The sequence below is a fragment of the Bemisia tabaci genome, chromosome 5 (assembly GCF_918797505.1).
Source record: "Bemisia tabaci chromosome 5, PGI_BMITA_v3".
In the NCBI taxonomy this organism is placed as follows: Eukaryota; Metazoa; Arthropoda; class Insecta; order Hemiptera; family Aleyrodidae; genus Bemisia; species Bemisia tabaci.
In genome coordinates this window covers 50,152,387-50,173,888 of record NC_092797.1, presented here as the reverse complement: position 1 = coordinate 50,173,888, position 21,502 = coordinate 50,152,387, and the positions used below count along the sequence as shown (strand labels likewise).

The 21,502-nt window shown below is 41.2% G+C and overlaps 1 protein-coding gene across 2 annotated transcripts in view; it reads right to left on the bottom strand.

Annotated features, from left to right (window-relative positions):
• Positions 1-3,766: 3,766 nt before the first annotated feature.
• The window catches only part of LOC109032484 (uncharacterized), an 84,745-nt gene continuing 67,009 nt past the window's right edge, over positions 3,767-21,502 (bottom strand). For both annotated transcript variants that reach the window (XM_072300876.1, XM_072300877.1), the window contains one exon: positions 3,767-7,830. In XM_072300876.1, coding sequence (XP_072156977.1) covers positions 6,975-7,829 — 855 coding nt within the window. In that variant the 5' untranslated portion in view covers position 7,830 and the 3' untranslated portion in view covers positions 3,767-6,974. The remainder of the gene's footprint in view (positions 7,831-21,502) is intronic.

Here is a 21,502-nt window from a genome sequence, read left to right as displayed (position 1 = left end):
GAGGTCTTTATTTATCGCGGTGGGTTTTCTCTCATCGAGTTTCGGCTTACAAAAGGCCCCGAAAATCCCGTCTTAAGTCGACTTAAGGAGATCATCAACAGGTGGAATAGGATGATAAGCTAAAATTGGCAACCGATCGGGAATGGCTCCTCACGAGGACCGAGGAGGCCTTTCACTTTTTTCATACCTCCATTTCCAGGTCATTCAGTATCACCGTTGTGCTGTCTCCTGCACTGGCCATCGTCGCCAAAACGTTCCATACAAGGGAAAATAATAGGGGGATCCGCAGTGGCGTGGCGTGAAGTCCGATGTATCGATTGTTATGCCATTTAAACCTATGATAAAGAATCGATTATTAAGGTGTCCGCTGCGAACACCCTGTTTATCGATCTTTTTCCATAAGTTTAAATGGCATAACAATCGATATATAGCAAAGCACGCCGCGCCACTGGAGATCCGGAAGGCGGCCAGACTCAGAGTGGGAAACGTGGATTTAGAGAGAATGCACTCTGCAGGAATATGCTACCTACCGTAGTAGAGAGAAACGCCGTATGAGCCCTCAAACGTTGCCATATTTCTATCAATTAATAACGAATTTCCTGGGAAAACTGTTAATATCTCTCCCTAAAATTTTCAAAGAATTTTGTCTGCAATTTCATCAAGAGTATTTGAAATTTTCAAAATTCTCTATAAAAATTACAAGAATTCCAGTATAGGTCCCTGAGGGATAGCAGTGAGCCAACGTAAACGTCTACAATTGAACCGCGTCAAGTGGGAAGTAAACAAGCCACATCAGCTACAGCCAAATTTAATTGGGCAATTCAACTTTTTACAGAAAAACGGTTGTGCGGATTTTTCCTTTGCAAATTTCAGTACATCTTCTGCATAGTTCGATGCAAATATTTAAAATTTTTCAAAGAATCGACACAAATGTAGTTACATTTGGCAATAGCTGATGTGACTTGGTCCCTTTTTGCTCAACGCGGTCGAATTTTTTTGGATGGAATGGAGCCATCAGGAAGTAACTTATTTTGTTTATTCCAGAAACGTCTCATCTTCTTTTCCAACATTTCTGTTAAAAATAAGCTCACGCACTTACTTCTGTTGCAATGGACACTGTCCATTTAATCAGGAGGGAAAAAAAAATCTTATATTACAGGCGAATCTTGGCTTTCCAACTGACGCACGAATGTTAGGCACGAATCCCACAAATTTTACAAGGTCATTTCGAGACAGTATCTCCAAACGTGGTGTGGATTTTCGACTTCCACATCATTCACGGTTTGGTCAGGTGGAGAAAGGACGGGGAAAGTTTTAAATGTGCAAGCTCCTCACATCTCTCACCTTAATCGTTCGTTTACGCTTTTTGTGTGGCTTCGCGACTCCGTGCAAATTTGCGGCGTGTTTTACATGAATTTAGGAGCCCGCAAATTTTAAGCACTTCTGGCCCTTCTCTCGATGAGCAAACTTTTTCAACCACGAGAGAAAATAATATTGCAGAGATCACGTAATAGAAAGAACGTAGGCAGAAAAAGAATTAGGGTAGGCACCTCCAAGGCCCCTGGTAAAATTGGCAGTCGAATCTGTGTTCCAAAACACCATAGACCTAAAGCCGGCTGTAAGATTTTCAATACCTTCTGTAGCCGGCTATACAATATCTTATAGACTTTTATAGCCGATGGCGATTAAACAACAGCCAGACGATAAAGTTTATGCTAAACTTTACAAAATACGGATACTAGGACTTAGTTAGTTTTTGGACTACCGCTCTCTTTTTGTGCCGCAGTATCTTGATTTATTTAGCGAGGAAAGCTCCGTACTTTTGAAGGATGCCTGTCATTCTTAATAAGTTGGAGCGCCTTCAATTCCTTATGATACTGTGCAATACCTCTGGTGTGAAATAGTTGCTTCAGACGCCGTGGCGGGCGGGCAGAGAGTGCGAAACACGCATCGGCGCCTACAAACCTAACAGGGATACTTCACGCATTGCGCAATGCGTGTAGTATCCCTGTTAGGTTTGTAGGCGCCAGTGCGTCGCCGCTCCGCTTTGTGTTAGGCTCCAATATTTAATCTCGCGGAGTCAGCGTTTTTCAACTCATGATTTTGAAATGTTTGCACACTCTGTATGGATTATTCTCATTTTAATTGATGAAAAAAAATGTGTTTTAAAGGAAAATATAATGTGTGTTTTGTAAATATTAAGGTAGTTCCGTATCAAACTTAATGATTTCCAACGCACACGAATTTCTACACAATTTCTTATAGCCTTTTATAGCCAATGGCGATAAAGTGTAAAGCCCGGCGATAGGAACTATAGCCCGACTGTATACTTTTTTATAGCTTCGTATAGCCCGGCTATATGATTTTCTCCGCTTTCTACAGCCAGCTATATAATTTTCAATAGCCCTCTTTAGTTGGCTATAAGAACTCCTATGGTATTTTGAAACGCAGCTCCTATCGCAAATTTTTACCAGGGGCGCTACACTGTTGAGTCAAAAAAAAAGAATCACTGTCATCTCTGTAGAGAGTAATCAAAACATTTGTTGTCGGTGGTTTCCTGTACACTTTGTCTGAATATCGACGGTGAAACTACCAAACCGCGTATCTCGGGTTGCGACGTCGCAGACCTCCTGCCATACTTTATTCTTTAAATGAAAAACTACTTAACGTCCAGTCTTGAAAATTTCTGTGATTTTTCCTCTTCGTGCAGAGAAAATTCTGTGAAAATTTCAAGGAATGAGATTGATTTGGTCTACTTCAAAAAAATAAAATGTGAGCGTAAATTTTTAAACACCGCAAACGAGATACGTGGTTTGGTAGTTTCACCGTCGATATACTTTTGTTTCCCTTCCTATTTCCCTGTTTTGTATCCCTTTTTTAATTCTACAATCTCAATAACTGCAAGCCTCATGTATTAAAGCAATAAACTGGACACAAAAGATCCTATTGACACCTCCGTCAAAACCACTTTAACTTATTTCATCGATTCCCTGTAAACTTTATTTTACTTTTTTACATTTTTTCTTAGGTATAGCCTTTTTAAACATGTCCTATCGGTCAGGCAGAATGTGATTAGAATTTCCTTTTTTTACCGTTATTTTTCTGGGCTCCTTATATTTTTTATTTTTCTTTTTTTTCAGTTCACTCTTCCATTTTGTCAACCTCTTATTCAATTCTGAAACATATCGACGGTGAAAGTGCAACAATGCATATCGACGGTGAAACTACCAAACCACGTATCTCGGTTTGCGGTCGTGCAAGAGATCTATACTGCTCGTATTTAATTTTTTTAGTGACCAACTCATTTCTTCCTTGAAATTTTCACTGATTTTTCTCTTCGCACGAAGAGAAAATCTGTGAAATTTCAAGACTGGACAGTTAAGAGTTTGTCACTTCAAAAAATAAAATATGAACAGAAGATCTTAAACACCGCAAACAGAGATACGTGGTTGGTAGTTTCACCGTCGATATATCGACTGCAGTATTTCGGAATCTCCGCTATTACTTTTTTATTTTTTAAAAGGAGACCGAACGAACATCATGGCTTGAAGTTTTCACAGAATATTCTTTATAAAGAGAAGAAAAATCACTTAAATTTTCAAATAATGACGCTCAGTATTTTTCCGTAGAAAATAAAGTAGGACAAGAAGTCTGCAACACCGTAAACCGAGATACACTTTTCTGCAGTTTCACCATCGATATTCACTTTGGGATATGCTGAGGTGGAACACAATTCGTAATTGTTAAAAATAAAAACAACAATAAATTTGTATAAGAATCTAAATCTATTCGTTTTATCACATTTAAAATTTATCAAAAATACACGATCGAAAAATTCTTAAGCTCTAGAATTATCACAATCATAAAACCAAAACTAAAACGATTAATGCGGGCTGTGCAAGATGCACTCTGATAGGTATTAAACTAGCGATACATTTTCGGTCCATTTGCCCAGACTGGCACGGTAGCGATTCTTTGGGTCAAAGTGTGTACCCTCATAACTTCGGAAGCTACAAATGACTTCTGACAGCTTCCTTCCTTGAGATTTATTAGCACTTAAAGTAGATACCTGCATCGTTTTGATAGATGATTAGTCGGGTCACGGTCACGCTACCTTCCAGACCTTCTACCAAACTGAACGTATTTCTGCCAAACGGAACTATGTGCATTTAGACATGAGCCCTGAGACCCATATGAATATAAGCATAACAGGGCTCACGTAATAATGAACATAGTTCCGATTGGCAGAAATACGACCAAATTATGAAGGCGCGCCAAACATGTTACTCCCAACTTATTATCAGCAGCACACAAGTGGAGTGACGTGCTTTGCGATTTATCGATTGATCTGTCATTCAAACCCATGGAAAAGGATCGATAGACAAGGTGCTCGCAACGAACACCTTAATATTCGATTCTTTACCACAGCTTCAAATGGGTAAATGTCGATAATCAATCATTTACGCCTCGCCACTTCGGCACACGAGCATTGGACTAGGACCTCATGCTGAGGAGTTATGTGAGAAACGAAGTACCAGTTATTGCCATTCTTTGCTTACATTAGATATACAGTTAGCTACTGTACACGCCTGGATAAATGAACCATCTACAATAATCCGCTTTACAGTTCGTTTTATAAAAGGGCCTTACACTTACTATCTGAAACGGACACTTAAAATCGAACAGAAGGTACACTCTTAACAATAGTAAAAACGTAAAATTATAAAAGAGGAACCAAGGGAATACGATATATGTACCTAGTTCTGATGACTTTGCTTATCAATGTAGGTATTAATGCATTCCCATAAAATCTCAAGCATTTTTAATAATATTATTTTTATTCATATTTTAGTTTAGGTACTGTTTGTATTTTATGTTTATTTTTAATCAGAGAAGCTGGGAACTATCAGACTTGTAAAATTTCCTTTCCGGCCGGTTATTCTTGCCACAAAAAGGAACCAGAACAAAAAAATGTACATAATTTATGATCAGGGGCTCCGTTGGCAAGAAAAAAGCTGTTTGCTCAAAAAAGGATTGATGCTATATTTTTGAAAGACGTTGAAAGTACTGATCAAAAACTGGTTTCCAACTCTTCGTTTCAGCCCCTCGGGCGCCTGAGATTCGTCACGGAACTTATGCAATCTGGATTCTCTTTACTCCATAAGACTATTCCTAAAATTGCGCATTGACAGATGACAGGACTTTCAATCAATTACCTCAAAAGAAAGGTTTCGTGAAACACAGGAAAATTTACATAGTTCAAAATTACTGATGTTCGATAAAGGTAGGCATAGACAAGCGAATTAGCCAAATTTTAAACCTGTAGTTTGAAAATAAGATAGGTAAAGTGGTAATTTTGAATTATGAAAGCATTGCAATCTGCAGCTGTTACTATAGCGGTTGGGGGGGGGGGGGGGATTAAAAGTATTATTCACAAATATGTGCCTGTCAGTACTAGAATTCAATAATTTCAGCCAGATAGTAAAACAGTGGTTTCAAGATTTTTGTGATGTTTACTTGACTTTTCTCAGGCAAGGTATCTGGACAAGATATCCAGAAACGAAGTAATGTTGGGAAAAGGCGGATTCGATAAAAGTTTCTCAGCTATAAAAACGAGTAAATTACAAGAGGATAGAGGAAAAACTTTTCTAAATAACAAACACCGGTAATACTAACTTAAAAAATTCCATTAAATGTTCGCAGTTACTGTTTAAGTTTATTAATTCAGCATTCTGTACAAGTCACTTCATTGAGTTTTCCATGAGGATGAAAATAGACAATGGACTAGAAAGAAATACTTTTGATCAAACTTTTCGTCGATAAAATTATTTATGTTATATATAACGGCGAGGACTTCTTACCTACTTGACAAAAAATCGACCGTTCGACTTTGGAATGACTATCTTCATCAGTGTCTCTCATGACACCTAAAGGTAAAGGAGACTTGTGAAAGGAGTGAGCAGGATCAGACTTCACAGCGAAAACGTTGCGGAGCCTGCATGCCATCTCAGCCCGAATTTAAAATAGTCCCCTCAGATAAAATACAATTTTCTGGTAAGATGAAAACATTTACTGAAAAGGTGTTAAAGTACTTTTTTCATTTCGCCGCTCGGAAAATGATCAAATTTTCACCTTCCTCTTTACTATCGACCATTTCATGAGGTATTTACACAACTAAAGAAATTTTTTTATCAACAAAACTCGGGAAGCCACTTCAAAAATCATCCGCGAAATTCATTTCTCTTCCAAAGACAAACAACAACAAAAAAACGAGATGAGCTTCTTTTCGTGTGTTTTCCGAAGAAAATGGACTAATATAAATTTTTCGTTCGGTTTTAAATAAAACAGCCCAACTTTATCTCTTGCTCTCAATCTCATCCGGAATCCGAAATTAAAAGATGATTCTGTCGGTAAATTATTCGCCTCATAACTCAACGTCTACGACCACAAGAGGTCTGGAGCGAGAGTGTTGTTTATCAACTGCAGGCTGATTGTTGAAATCGATAGACAAAGAAGACAAAGGGAAAATAGAGCGATCTTATTGGCTGAAAAAGGGTGGTTGTCATAGACTAGGGAGGAAAATGATGCACCACCTACATTAAGTTTCGTGGATTGCCGTTAGTTAGTCTATTATTTACCTCCTTTGTCCATTGTAACCACCCGCTTCCACCGTTAGGATTGCTCCAATTACCTTTTGTCTTCTTTGTCTATCGCTTTGTCTATCAATTCGAATGATGAACCCGCTGAAGCAGTCGCCACGCAACAACCATGGTCAGGTGATCAACATAACAAGAGAACTAGCATGAACGCTAGATCCAAGGAAGCCTTTCGCTTCCGAATCCCAGGAACAAAGGAAATGTTTGAACGCGGAACCGTCTGAGAAACCGACGGACCAGAAGGCCCGTGATCAAGTCGAGAAACGTTAAATGAAAATACGAAAGGTACAAAAAAAAAAACTACACCAAGGCGCGGTCTCATCTCTTGCTCTTGGAGCCTTTGGTTGTGAGTCTCTTCCAGAAACTGGTTTTCTTCGAGGCGGCCTCGGCGGCAGCCGCAGCAGCGAGCTCTTCTTCCTGTTGCCGCTGGAGGCGCTGCTGCTCTTGCTGTCTCAGCAACTGCTGCTGCTGTCGCTGCTGTTGCTGGAGCATCTGCTGCTGTCGCAAATACTCGTAGTTAGTGAACCTCTCAGTGGACAGGTCTCTCGTCGGCGAGCCGTGTCCGGAGTCCTCATCGTCGAACTTGCCCTGGTTCCGGTTCTCGCCGCTTCCGGCTCGGAGGAAGTCCAAGAAGTTGGACTCGGTCGGGTTCCGCTTGTCCTTCTTCTTCCTGGAGGTCCCGAAGCTCAGGGAGGTGACGTTGATCTCGGCCTTGAGCTGCTCCGGGGAGATGTCCTCGACGCGGAACTCGTTGGGGTCCTCGACGAAGGCCTGCTGGAGGTCGCGCATGATCTTCTTCCGGATGGTCTTCTTCATGGAGAGGTGCCTCTCCAGGTGCTTGACGTCCGGTTCCGGGATGACCTTCTCGCGGCGGGAGCGTTGTTGCTTCTTCTTCTTCGGCGAGGAGGAGGCGACGCCGGAGAGGTCTTCTTCGCTGGTGGACCCGACGGAGATGGCGGAGTCGTTGCCGCCGTTCCCGAGGGGGTCGTGGGTGGGCGAGAGGGGAGAGCGGTCCGGGGTCTGGAAACAGCGGTTGAGGCTGAGTTGTTGGAAGCGCGCGAGTTGCGCGTCGTCCAGGGCCCGCTCTTCCTTCCTGTTGGAGCGCTTGTCCCGGTCCAGGCCGAAGATGTCCCGCACGGACGGGATGTTACGCTCGGACGACTGGTGAGCCATCCTGAAACAAAAAGAGGGTCATACTGTTAGCTCCTCTTGACTTTTTACACAAATCTTGGGTGGGAAAAATTAAAGGAAACCGTTGATCATTACGAAGGAGATTACAATTCAGGTGATTCGATGGACGCTATATTTTGTGTCAGAAAGGCATGCGATAGATCGCATCCATTGGTTCCATTTTTTCAGATACTCGTCATTTTTCTCCAATTTTGAGATCGCAATTCTGTTGTCAGGAGACTAAACAATTATTCACTTACCAATTTTGACAAACGAATTCAACGTAATAAAGGCGTGGTTTTTTTAGAGAGAAAATATTTCATTCGAGTGCAGTCTCGAAATCAGTATCGAATGCGATATTTTTCCTCTGAAAAAACCACGCCTTTATTACGTTGAATTCGTTGGTCAAAATTGGTAAGTGAATTGTTTAGTCTCCTGACAACAGAATTGCGATCTCAAAATTGGAGAAAAATGACGAGTAGCTGAAAAAATGGAGCCAATGGATGCGATATATCGCATGCCTTTCTGACACAAAATATGGCGTCCATCGAATCACCTTAAACTTAAACAGTAGCTATCCAAAAAGTTGAACAAGTATTTTTCAATTGCAGGGCGATATTAACCGATGGGCTGGCGCACGACTACGTTTATGCGTATTCCTCTTCGTATGTGTTGCCTATCCATCATTAAAGCATGAAACGAGTTAATGATACGCGTTTCGAATAGGTAACTAATCGTGATCCTCGGTATATTTCTTGCCTATCCGGTGAAATTGAAGGCGATATTCAAAAAGACGACGTCCGTAACCGGAAGGGTACTAATGGTACTTGCAGATTTTTCTCTGTCACTTGAATTCGCATGGCGTTCATGAAGAAATCTGCAGTGTTCGGAAAATTTTACACGCAGCATTTTATAAAAAAAAGTAAAAAAAAGAACTTTTGAACCTCCAAATTATTTCAAAGTATTACGAATACAAGTGACTCTTCCGACGTCAACCTCCTGAGACCTGGAGATTTTGACGATTTTTATACTGCCACTGTCCTGAGTTCATTTTGACTTTTCGCATTCTCACTTTTCTCACTGCCAAAAAGTAAAAATATAATATTAATCTCCCCTTTGTGGCATAAAATAGAACAAAAGAGCTCGCATAAAAACCATTCAATGCGGGCCAGAACAACGCTCTGGTGGCTCGAATGAGGACTTGAAATGGTGAGTCGATTTACCATCGGGTCTCTAGCACTACCGAAAAAAATGGCAGGACGTCTTCCCCCGGGACTCGAGAGGTTAAACACTTTTTTTTTTCGAAATAAGCAAAAAACGACTCTTAATCGCCTCATCCGTCACCCCTCCATTAATCAGTCAACACTCGTCGAGACTATCGGAAGCCATCTCGGTGAGAATTAAATGGACGTATTTCTATCAAACGGAACTATGTGCATTATGACGTGAGCCCTGTCATGCGTGTATTCGTATGGGTCTCAGGGCTCATGTCTTAATGCACATAGTTCCGATTGATAGAAATACGTCCAAATATAAACTCGCATCATCCTACATCGGAATACAGAATACGCACATGCGTCTGCGTCTGTCTCGTAACGACGATTTTCGGATGTGGAAGCGCAATAAAACTTTCATCGGGGAGGTTAGTGCGCGCGCTGGTGTCAACGCGGTCATCAGGTTGTCAGTAAGTGCGATCGCTGCCACATCGAACTCTAAAATCCATCCCTTCCTAATAGATACGTATCATAGAACTTTCCCGACCTAGCAACGTCGCGTCAACTGAATCGCAAGCTGGATAGCGCGGTCATCCGTGACTTGGAAAAACGAGGCCTAAAGAGCACATCCTTGAACCTCGAATGCCCCCGATCCCCCCTACCCCCTCCCCCGCCTGCTGCCCTTGATCATCGATTCGGAATCAGAGTGACGCGCGCCTGATTGAGCAGAAGTTGTCGCGGCAGCTGCTTCAACCCCCTCCTCCCCCCAGCTTCCCGTCAAGATACCGGCGATACACTCGTTTGTCACCGGAGGTGGGTAGATGGATACCCAAAGGATACCCACTTCGCTATCGTATCGATCGACATCACGATCAAGATGAGTGAACAAACGTTTGGGAGGAAGTACGCTTGAAGTGAGACGAGATATCACCAGAGACACGGTAAGCCTCCCAGGGGTCCTGCATGGTGGCTTCGTAAGGACGCAAGTTACTTTCGGGCCGAAATTGATCTTCCTCTGGGGATGACTAAGCCATTGGAAGTGAAGGAATTGAGTTAGCCGTATGGATGGGGCCTGATGAAGTTAGTGGTGATTTCTGCATATCGAGGACTAAGCAACAACACCGCCTAAGTGACAATGGAGAATTTGCATGCAAATTTTTCATTGCTTCATCTGAAAGTGCTTCTTTAGCCGATTTCACAGAATTTTTTATAATTTTTTTCTGATATGGGAAACAGTATAAAAATAGATTTAAAAGTGAGAAAATGCACCGCCTGATGACGTCACCTGGCGGCATTTCCCATTTAAACACATGTATTTTAGCAGATTATGTCATTTTGTCATATCTTCTCCAATAATTGTTCAATTCATGAACCAAGGGTATCCTCGTGTTCAGTTCACTTGGTAGTTTCCACTTAAACACGAAATTCATAAAATTTCAGACACCTGCAAATTATCCATTCTAACGAAAATGAATTAGCGACTTTGCCGCATTCTAAAATGTAAAATACGTATGCTCATGTTTATAGTTTTTTCTAAATCTGCACGAGAGCGCTTTAATGACGCGAAACTTAACACTCCCGAAAACTGGCAAAATCGCGCGTCTAGTATTCCCACCACCGGGCCGATCAGTGACATACAACTGATGAAAATAGGAACAATGTCACCGTTTCGTATCCGTCTGATGACCCTGTAACAGTGACAGTGAGCACTGTCACTGTGGTGAGTAATACAGGTGCAAGTGTGCAATTGAAATTACGCGGATGGAAAAGTCAACAAGAGATGTTGGGCCGACTGTACCTGACCGTACCTATTCTAGAGGTTGTTGTTTGTCGAGCATGTTTCGCTACCATTGAGTAAAACATGACGGTCAACGGGTAAACCCAGCGGAGGTGAACAACGCGGACTGTTTCAGTGGATGGCGAGGCGTGAATAATCGATTATCGATATTTCCCGATTTGAAGCTATGGTAAAGAATCGATCATTAAGGTGTTCGTTGGGAACACCCTCTTTATCGATCCTTTCCTATAGGTTTAAATGGCGGACCAATCGATGTATCGCTTAGCACGCCACGCCACTGGCACTGTTTGGCATCGGGTTACTCTGTTTCAAAACAGACCTCGAGGCTTGAGTCAGCAACGCACCTTTTTAGTGCAAACAAACGAGAACAAACTGAATGATAGTTTTGTGGAAGTGTACCTCTCCTCGGAGGTCAGTGGTGATGATGCATGATGATATTTCGTATTTTTTATCGAGAGTCTTAACGCGTAAGCGGATCCAAGGAGGGGGGGCGTAGGGGGCGCCCCCCCCTCCCTCCGTTCGATTGAAAAAGAGGAAGAAGAAAAGGAAAATAATGAAAAACGAAAAGAACGGACGGAAGAAGAAGTAAGGATGCTTCTATTTGACATTTATCCATGACGAAATTGACTCAAATTATTGCATTAAATGCTTTATAATTTCGAAAATTTTCTGGCGAAAGCTTTCTCAGATCCCCTTTACCCCCCTTAACTCCCCCTTACCGCCCCCCCCCCGTCCGAAATGTCTGGATCCGTCTATGTCTTAACCCCTTGCAAGATCTACCTTATCAGCGTCTGGCTGATTTGCAGATGGACTACATTTTGCAGTAAGTTAATATGAATTTGACCGCATTTTGCGATAAAGAATCACAATTCCTAGCTCATTCATAAAAATACCTCTATGCATAGGAAAACTAATGGTACATATGTTGTTTCTAAAATTAGCCAGAAATTTAGTTCCTAATTGAAAAATGAAGTCTACTTATGGCATATTTTTAGCGCTTGCTTCGAAAAGCTTCGGTCAAAGTTTATTGATAAAATGTAAGTGGTTTTTTTATAAACATGTCACATTATTTCTAGCACTTGGCTACACCCTACATACCAGCATATTTAAGAAGCAACACATGCGGCATTAGTTTCCAAATTTGAGATGGGGTTTTTTATGGATGGGCCCGAAATAACAGCAGTAGTTACGCCCTTTCGTCAGCCAAGCGGCGTTTTGTACTTATTGGTCTCTTTGGTAACATGGCAAAGTGGCCGAGTTGACTGATCGGTGCGGTGACTTGTCCAATGTCCCGGGCCTGATCGGGATGTGGACGTCCTGAATCAGCGGCGCACAATGGATCGAATCAATTGAAGAGGTCGGACACAATTTGGAAAGTTTAAACGCCTATAACTCTGTTCATACAAAACTTTGAGGTTTTAAAAGTGGTTCCGTTGGTTTCCTCATGAAATTTTCTCCTTAAAACCACCCCTTGAAATTTAAAATGAGACGAGTTAAACATCAAAATTTGCAAGTTTAGTCAAAAATTTCATGTCCGACCTCTGGAATTGACTCGATCCATTGTGCGGCGGTGGCGATGCTGGTGCAGTGACACACAAGTCTGCTCTGCTGAGAGCGAGACAGGTGGCAATTTACTGCCTCTTTGACCAGTCTCCCCACGTGCGCGTAATCAAGGACACCGCATGACGGGAATATCCCGGGCGAATTTAGAAATGGGAAAAGCTCAACTTCGCGCTTGTGCAGTTCACCACCGCCGCGATCAGTCAACCTTGCACTAGGCAGGAACCTCGGAACTGTGCGACGGGAACCTCATGCACGATGTGGTTTTTGCTTAGCATGGCGCCGGAATTGACCATAGATCGCGACAACTTTGATTGACGGTTATGGAGAGCCGACAAGGGTGACGCATCGTACTGCCGTGCTGAGGAACAACGCCGTATGAGCCTCCAGACGTTGCAAAATTTCCTTAGATAATAAAAGAATTCTCAGGGTAATTGAGGTGTTGGGTGCAGAAAGGGCATCTCTTGGTTGCGGTGTTTCAAAATCTCCAATACTAATTTATATATTAGAGTAGAAACTATCGGGTGAATTTTCTAGATTTTTCAGTTTTCAGCATTGTAACCCCTGGTAAAAATTGGCGATAAGAGCTGCGTTTCAAAATACCATGGGAATTCTTATAGCCGGCTAAAGAAGGCTACAGAAAATCATATAGCTGGCTGTAGAATGCGGAGAAAATCATACGGCCGGGCTATACGAAGCGATAAAAAATTATGCAGCCGGGCTATAGTTCCTATCGCCGGGCTTTACACTTTATCGCCTGGCTGTTGCTTTTTTCGCCATCGATTATAAAAGGCTATAAGAAATTGTGTAGAAATTCGTGTGCTTTGGAAATCATTAAGTTTGATACGGAACCACCTTAATATTTACAAAACACACATTATATTTTCCTTTAATACATATTTTTTTCATCAATTAAAATGAGAATAATCCATACAGGATGTGCAAACATTTCAAAATCATGAGTTGAATAACGCTGACTCCGCCAGATTAAATATTAGAGCCTAACACAAAGCGGAGCGGCGACGACGCACTGGCGCCTACAAACCTAACAGGGATACTTCACGCATTGCGCAACGCGTGAAGTATCACTGTTAGGTTTGTAGGCGCCAATGCGTGTTCCGCGCTTGCTGCCCGCCTGCCACGGCGCTTGAAGCAACTATTTCACACCAGAGGTATTGCATAGTATCATACGAAACTGAAGGCGCTCTAATATATTAGTAATGGCAGGCATCCATCAAAAGTACGGAGCTTTCCTCGCAAAATAAATCAATATACTACGGCCCAAAAAGAGAGCAGTGTTCCAAAAACTCACTAAGTCCTAGCATCCGTAATTAGTAACGTTTAGCATACACTTTATCGCATGGCTGTTGCTTAAACGCCATCGGCTATAAAAGGCTATAAGAAATTGTGTAGCCGGTTATAGAAGCTATTGGAAATCTTACAGCCGGCTGTAGGTCTATGGTATTTTGGAACACAGATTCTACTGCCAATTTTTACCAGGGACATCATAAAGATAAATAGCGAAATCCATGCATTTGCTTAGAATATGGTGGATGAAACGTTGACGAAGATCCTGAGACACCCCAAGCAAGAAATGCCCTTTCTGCATCCAATTTGCCCATATTTCCTTCCAATTTTTCGAAAATGTGTCGGCAATTCAATTTAAAATATCAGACAATTTCAAGTAAATTACTTTTCTCAAAAATAAATATTTTATCGGAGGAAATGTAACAACATCCGAATGCTCATACGTTGTTTTTTCCTTAGCACGTTAGCATAGGTCAGCGGTTTTAAATGGACCGTCCATTAGAAAGACGGAATATATGGGCTCGTTTGTAAAGGAGCCTTAAAATATGTGGAGATTAATCTAAGAAGCGAAAGTTTTGTTGGAAATCAATTCAAAGAGAATGACTAAATGAGTTCTGCAGATGGTCGTTGCCATGAGAACATTCACGGCACGTTCGGGGGTGATTGTTACGTCACACTTTGAGCTTATCCTTTGTTGAGAGGAGTTCCTGTATGAGCTTTTCGATTTCGGCTTACGTATCTGCATACAATTACGTAAGGGACATTAGGGTGCCGCTGTTTCCTCTGATACCTACCAAGTTCTTAAAGAGCTTTTAAAGTTAGACCGCAAGAGGGGAGCTCTTTGTTTGGGAGGGCAGTGAACATTAATATTTAGTGAAACTTCTCGTGCAGAGATAGTGCTGAATGTAATTATTGGCAAGATTGCCACTCTGTGTTGGTCGCCTCAGTCGTAACGTTGACAAGAGTGCTCCGCAGCAGCAAGAAAATTTTATTCTGGTCCTTACGAGAATTTTATGCGTGTTTTGGGCTGAGGGACAAAACGTTAGCGAACCCTACGCGCAAGGGAAAGAATACCAAACATCGTTGGTTATAGATAAACCGACCCACATCGGACCCTCCTTTGTCGATGCCTTTGTCGAGAAACTTCACCACGAACCTCCCCGTTTCCTCCCCGGGGGATACACCGCTCCACGTGCCATGCTTACGCACCCTAAAATCCTACGTTCGGTCTGAAAACCAATGACGAAGCAAAATTCATTCAATATTTCGATATTTGTTTACTTCCGGAATAGACTCACCCATCCAGCCGGTAAACTGTCGGAGGAAACCCTCGCGAGTTAGGCTGTCGCGCTCAGGCAGAACGCCGTATCAGCCTTCAGACGTTGCAAATTTCCTTCAAAAAATCATGAATACCCTCGGTGATTTGTGAACATTTTTCTCCCAATTTTTCAGAGAATTTCGTTCTTTTTTTGAACTGAAGTTTGTGAAAATTTCGATGTAAAATATTCAAAACTCTCCTCAGAAACGAACATTTTCTGAGAGGAAATTCGGCAACTCTCGAATGTTCATAAGGCGTTTTTTTCTTAGCACGGCAGCCTACTACCGTGTTAAGGAAGAACGCCGTATGTACATTCGAGAGTTACCAAATTTCTCCGGATAAAAAATGTATTTTTCAGGAAAGTTGTGTATTTTTCCTTGAAATGTTGAGATATTTTAGACTAAAAAGTGTACAAAATTGTCTGAAAAACTGGTAGAAAAATATCCAACAGTTTCCGTGAAAATTTGTATTTTATCGGAGGAAATTTGGCAACGTCTGAAGGCTCATACGACGTTCATCCTTAGCACTGTAGTAGGGTGAACGACCGCCAGAAGGAGCGCGAATTTTCTCCCGGCAAGCTGGAAGAATCTGGCAGCCGGCGTGGTTGAGGGCGCCCCGATTAGCATAAGCGACGCCGCCGACGACCGGCTTGCGTTTTATCGACATGATTATGCGGTGATGCAACGAGGGTACTGGATAACTGGCACAGTGACATCGATGCGACATCCACTCTCCGACTCCATACTCCATGCTGGATGCTCCATGCTCCTCCATTCGTGTCATTACCGGTTTCCACTCTGTTTTCGTAAACTAGATCTTCATTCTAAATCCACCTGCTTTCCTCGTTTCCATGCCAGCCGGCTGATTACTGACATTCATAGACAAAGCTATAGACAAAGATGACTAATTGAGAAATAAGCGATCCTATCGGTGGAAGCGGGTGGTTGCAATAGACTAAGGAGGTAAGTGATAGACTAACTAACGGCAACTTACGAGAGACCCTATGGCCAGTCCACCATTTTCCCCCTTGTCTATAACTACTACCCGTTTCAACCAGGCTCCCTGCTCTCTTTGGATCCACCTACGTCCAGAAACAAGTTTTACTCAAACCGAACAAAATCTTATTTATCTAAAAAGTGTTAATTTATTCTTCATTAGTGGTATAATGCAAAAGAAAATTTCGATAACAATGCGTTTGTCCATTGCACTATATGAAAAAATCTCCAATTATGTTTTATTTTTTGACAGCAAACTAACCAAAGTATCTCCCTGAAATTTGTTTCTAAATAAATGCCATAGAAATCGTCGGGAAAAACTGTTGGTTAATTTTCTTTTTAAAAAAATAAAACATAAGCGGAGATTTGCAACGTCGCGAAGGTAGATATAAATTTTGTGACTGAGGCCATCGATATGTGTCTGTGCATTTTGAGTAGGGCTTTGCCGCCATTAAAAACAAATTTGAAGGGGTCGGAGTCAGAGAGCTTAATTATATTCTAACGTCGCAACGCAATGAAGTCTCTGTGGTTGTAGGTAACCCCTTCTATCGAGTGACTCAAACGCGCGGGTAAGAAGATAGGATGCCCACGGCGAAAATTCGAAGACCTATTAGCGACACATTGCTCTTGGAAGACTTGAAACTCTCTGACGTCGGAAGAATATTCAGTACGGGCCCATGCATATTTCCGAACAGAAAATGATGCCTCTGTAATTTTTGAAAACTGAGACTTTTTTTTAGTTGCAGGGTACCTTTAATTGTCATTATTTGCTTGAAAAATGCTATCGCTTGCTAGAGAGGGTGTCACAGTGAACACGTACAATTCAATATCAGGGAAGTGATTTTCGTCAATTCGGTTCAACTAAATTAGCTACAAAAATTCTTTCAATGAATGGATTTTTGCTAGTGACGTAGTTCATTGTTGTGCTAAGCGAACATAAGGTTGCATGATTCGTCAATTTTGGGCTTCGCACACGGAAGATTTAGATATACTAAATTATGAAAATCAAGATTCTTGAACAACAAACATCATCATCATGATCCCGATTTAATTTAAAATTTTAGAGCATTTTCGTGCCAGAATGTCCAAAATACACTCATGCAAGTAATGGTAATCGTGTTACTTCTAAAAAGGAATACGTTCATTTTGAGATAAGCCTTCGGCGACATAGCACTGGTGTTTTCGCAACCCCTAAAACTGGACCTGTTCCCTTTTGGAAAAAACTTGTTCTGTATTATAATATGTCAACTACACGTATTTATAATATGAGAACTATTTGCAGATGAATTACATCAAAAGGAGCTGTGTACATAAGAGTGGCGTGCTCCAAAGTTCCTTTTGCTTAATCGTGCTAAATTTTGCGATTAGAAACTACAATTTTTGTCTTCGTTTAGAAATGAAGTATGTACCATTGATCTCCCTATGCACATGAGTGTTTTTACGGATGAGCAAGAAATCGTAATTCCTAAAAATCGTCGATTGTATTCCAATTCAGCTGAGCATTGGCCCTTTTTCCATAAATTGCGTTTTCGACACTAACAATAAGAACCTTCTCTCCTTGAACAAGCATGTGACAATTTTGTGGGAAATGACGCTCTCTGTTCCTCCTTCCGGTGATATTGATCCCGGTAACACCTCTATGCCGCATATTAGAGTGCTTCGTTTAAGCCCCCCCCGCCCGTATAACATTCCTAGCATGTGCTCAAAGCGGCAAGTTCGTGGAAGAGAACGCGTTATGAAATTTAAGACAGAAGTCCTAGGAATCGCAGAACCTGTTTGTCGGAGGAGTAGGATAGGTACTTACTATCGTGTATTGCCCTAAAGCTCAGCTTCAACTCGATCCTTTTTTTTATAATCTCCCTCTCCCTCTCCCATCCTCGTATCCCTCCCTGTTCGGCGCATCTTTGTCCGTGAAATAGATACTGAGGGCCTGAAATGGTAATACGGTTAATCGACTAGTTTTCTTTTTCTTCCTCTGAGAACGAAGATTGTTGTTGCGCACAAGCGAGCCGCGTCGGCCAACTCCTATGGAGGTTAAAAAGAGGCCCGGAGAATATAGGTTTCCCTCTCTGCGTGCTTCAAAATATGGAGGTGATCTGAGGAGCTTGGAGGATAAGGCGCATGAGTGCAGTTTTTGAAAAAATTGGGAGATCAATGATTTTAAGTAAAACTAGTCTTGGTGCATATGAAAATATTCGCTCCCAAATTCTAGTTTTTAAGCATCAAAAAGTCAGTTTGAACTTTCTTTCCGCTATAAAGATCGATGTAAATTCGAAACTTCGAACACATATTTCTCAATACAGCAAAAACTGCACATGCTACTTGTGCTCCAAGCCCTTCATCTGCCAAGTTTCGGACGGTTTACCTACAAAATTTACTCTCGTATTTTACTAAAAACTGAGGGGATTCTGCTATGTGATGATAATGCTTTTCATGATAACTTAAAAGGTGTGATAAAAAGATTTCGAAAACTAGGAAACATGCGAGAACTCTGAAAAAAAATCGACGTGGAGATAAGTCATTGTTACTGTTCGACGCAATACGCCAACTTTGCCTCGCCAAAGAAGTAGGCAGTATAACCATCAGACGTTGCCAAATTTCCGTTAACAAATCACGAATTTTCCAGAAAATTCATACATATTTTTCTTTTGATTTTTCCTAAGATTATATTCGTAATTTGATCGAAAAAGTCCGAAAATTTCAAGGAAAAATATCCATAACTTTCTTCAAAAATGAAAATTTTTTGAGAGGAAATTCAGCAGCATTCGAATGCTCATACGGCGTTTTTACTTAGCACGGCAGAACTGTGCAGCTCACTGTTTGTACAAGTTCAGTTGATAACACGCTTTATCTTGAAATATCTGTTTAATAACTGTAGTACCAATAATCTTAACTTTTGCCCCCTTTCGAAGGAGCAGGTGAACGAAGTAAGCAGTGATTCAGTTAGCTAATTCAGCACTACGCCAGCTCAACGTTGTTGCTTCATCGAGAATTATTATCCCGTGAATAATTGGTGAAGGAATAGACTTGCGAGTAATAATTCTATTGAATTAAAGTGTTTTTCTCACCGGTGGGATACTGGATATACTAAAGATATAATTTTTTGCAAGGCGTACAACGTACATGTTTTGAAATGAAACCATGATTTATGTTTTGGATGCTTACTTAGTTACGTCAACAATATCTAGTTACACACGTTAACCTCTGATACCACTCCTAACTAAACTTTAATTTAAAATTGTAACGATTTTCAATATTTTCATACTGACACCTGCGTCATATTCGAGGGCCGTCAGATCAAAAGAAGTAGATAAATGGTCAGATCTGTACTTCTCATATACTGCATATACTGATGCGGAGGTGAAACTGCAAAAACACGTATCCCGATTTGCGATGTTGCAGCGTTCCTGTCCTAATTAAGTTTTCATGTGAACAAACACGAAAGTTTTTGCCTTTGAATATATACCTAGACATTTCAAGCAATCGTGCTGGTTCGTTCTCTTTTGATAAAATAAAATGGAGACGGAGTCTTTGTTTTGCCGCAAGTGGAATTCAAGTTTTCGCAGTTCCACCATTGGTGTATTGATGGTGCAACTGCAAAAATGCTAATCTCGGTCGCGGCTATTTCATCTTTTAAAAGGAGATCGAATCAACATGATGGCCTGAAGTTTCCACAAGATATTTTTTATGAAGAGAAGAAAAATCATTTAAATTTAAAAAAAAAACGACGCTTAGTAGTTCTCCATGTGGAAAATAAAATATGACAGTAAGTTCTTAGTTCTTCTTTGGGCCTATGAGGCTAAATTAAAGCAAATAAAATGAGCTATGCATGAAGGGGTTCAGCGACGTCCAAAAAGATAAGTGTTTCTCCTTTCAATCCAGACATATATTTGTTTCTAGGACAGTTTATTTTCCACATATACGTTAAGGAGAGCGCGACCACCACTTCCACAGCTCTCGGCCGGTGTCATATTTTTAAGACCTCAATTACCTTACATTTCTGTCGGCTTCAGCGCCTAATTAAGCTAGGTTGAAAAATTGGCCTGTTATAAAAAAAACGCTTGCCACCCACTCAACGTCTCTGGAAGTTCACTGCACGAAATGCCCGCATTCGTCGTTTGTTATTGCTGTGCCCAGGCGCAAAAGACGTACCGTCAACGAAAATTCCGTGCACATACGTCGTTTTTTTGGCAATTCTCTGAACCTTCGAGGTCGGTCCTGGAGGCTCGCGGTAGGTGAATCTGGGGCTTCCTCTCCGCTCTTTCATCCACGCTTTTACGACTTCAAAAATGGCCATTAAAGTTCGCGTGAGTTTACATAACCGATTCTTATCTTGGGCTTAAAGACACTCGCTATTTCCTTCTAGACAGAAGATCCGTCGTTTAATCGGCGAGTTAAGGTTCTCAAAAATCTTTGTAGCTCATTTTGCGCGAAACAGAAACAGAAATACTCTTCAACCATAGTGCCATATCAAAGAATAACACCGTATGAGCCTTCAGACGTTGCCATATTTCCTTGAATAAAAGACGAATGTACCGGGAAAATCCTGCATATTTTCTTTTCCAATTTATCAGACTACATATCGACGGTGAAACTACCAAACCACGTATCTCGGTTTGCGACGTCGCAGACTTCCTGTCATACTTTATTTTTTTAATGAAAAACTACTTAACGTCCAGTCTTGAAAATTTTTGTGATTTTTCCTCATCGTGCGGAGAAAATTCTGTGAAAATTTCAAGGAATGATATTGATTTGGTCTACTTCAAAAAAATAAAATGCGAGCGTAGATTTTTAAACACCGCAAACGAGATACGTGGTTTGGTAGTTTCACCGTCGATATATTGTTCGTAATTTAAGCTGTAATATCTGAAAATGCCTATGAGAAGTAACCAGATTTTCCTCGAAATCAAATGTCTTGTCGGGGAAATTTGGCAACATTCGAATGATCATACGGCGTTCTTATTTAGCACGACAGTCAGTAGTTATAAGCAGAGTGCGTCAAATCCAGATGAACGATAGCTTTTAGAATTGACCTCATTTCGCAATTAGGAACTACAAATTCCGGCTCAGTTTAGTAACAATTAACGTACGTACCATTTGTTTCCCTATGCTTTTACGTGTTTTTACGGATGAGCCCGAGATTGTAGTTCCTAATTGCTAAATTTTGTATAATGTCGAGTTTACTCCTTGAGACGGATCCTCAGCAGTGGTTCAATGCATTCTGGGTACGATATTAGGTGGATATATTCAAAGCTAGTTAATTACTTTCTAGAATTTCCTCTTACTCCCATCCAAATAGAGGAAAGTTTGGAAACTTTTACGTCTAATTTTTATCTCCTTTTTGGAGTGTTTACACTTCAGGATCAAACCCTTCAAAGGGAAAAAAATTAAGAAGGCACTTCAAAGATGGCTAATTATTGTGAGTGCGCCGCATCTGACGACAATTATGTCATATTATCTTATCAGCCGGGTACACCGGCGAT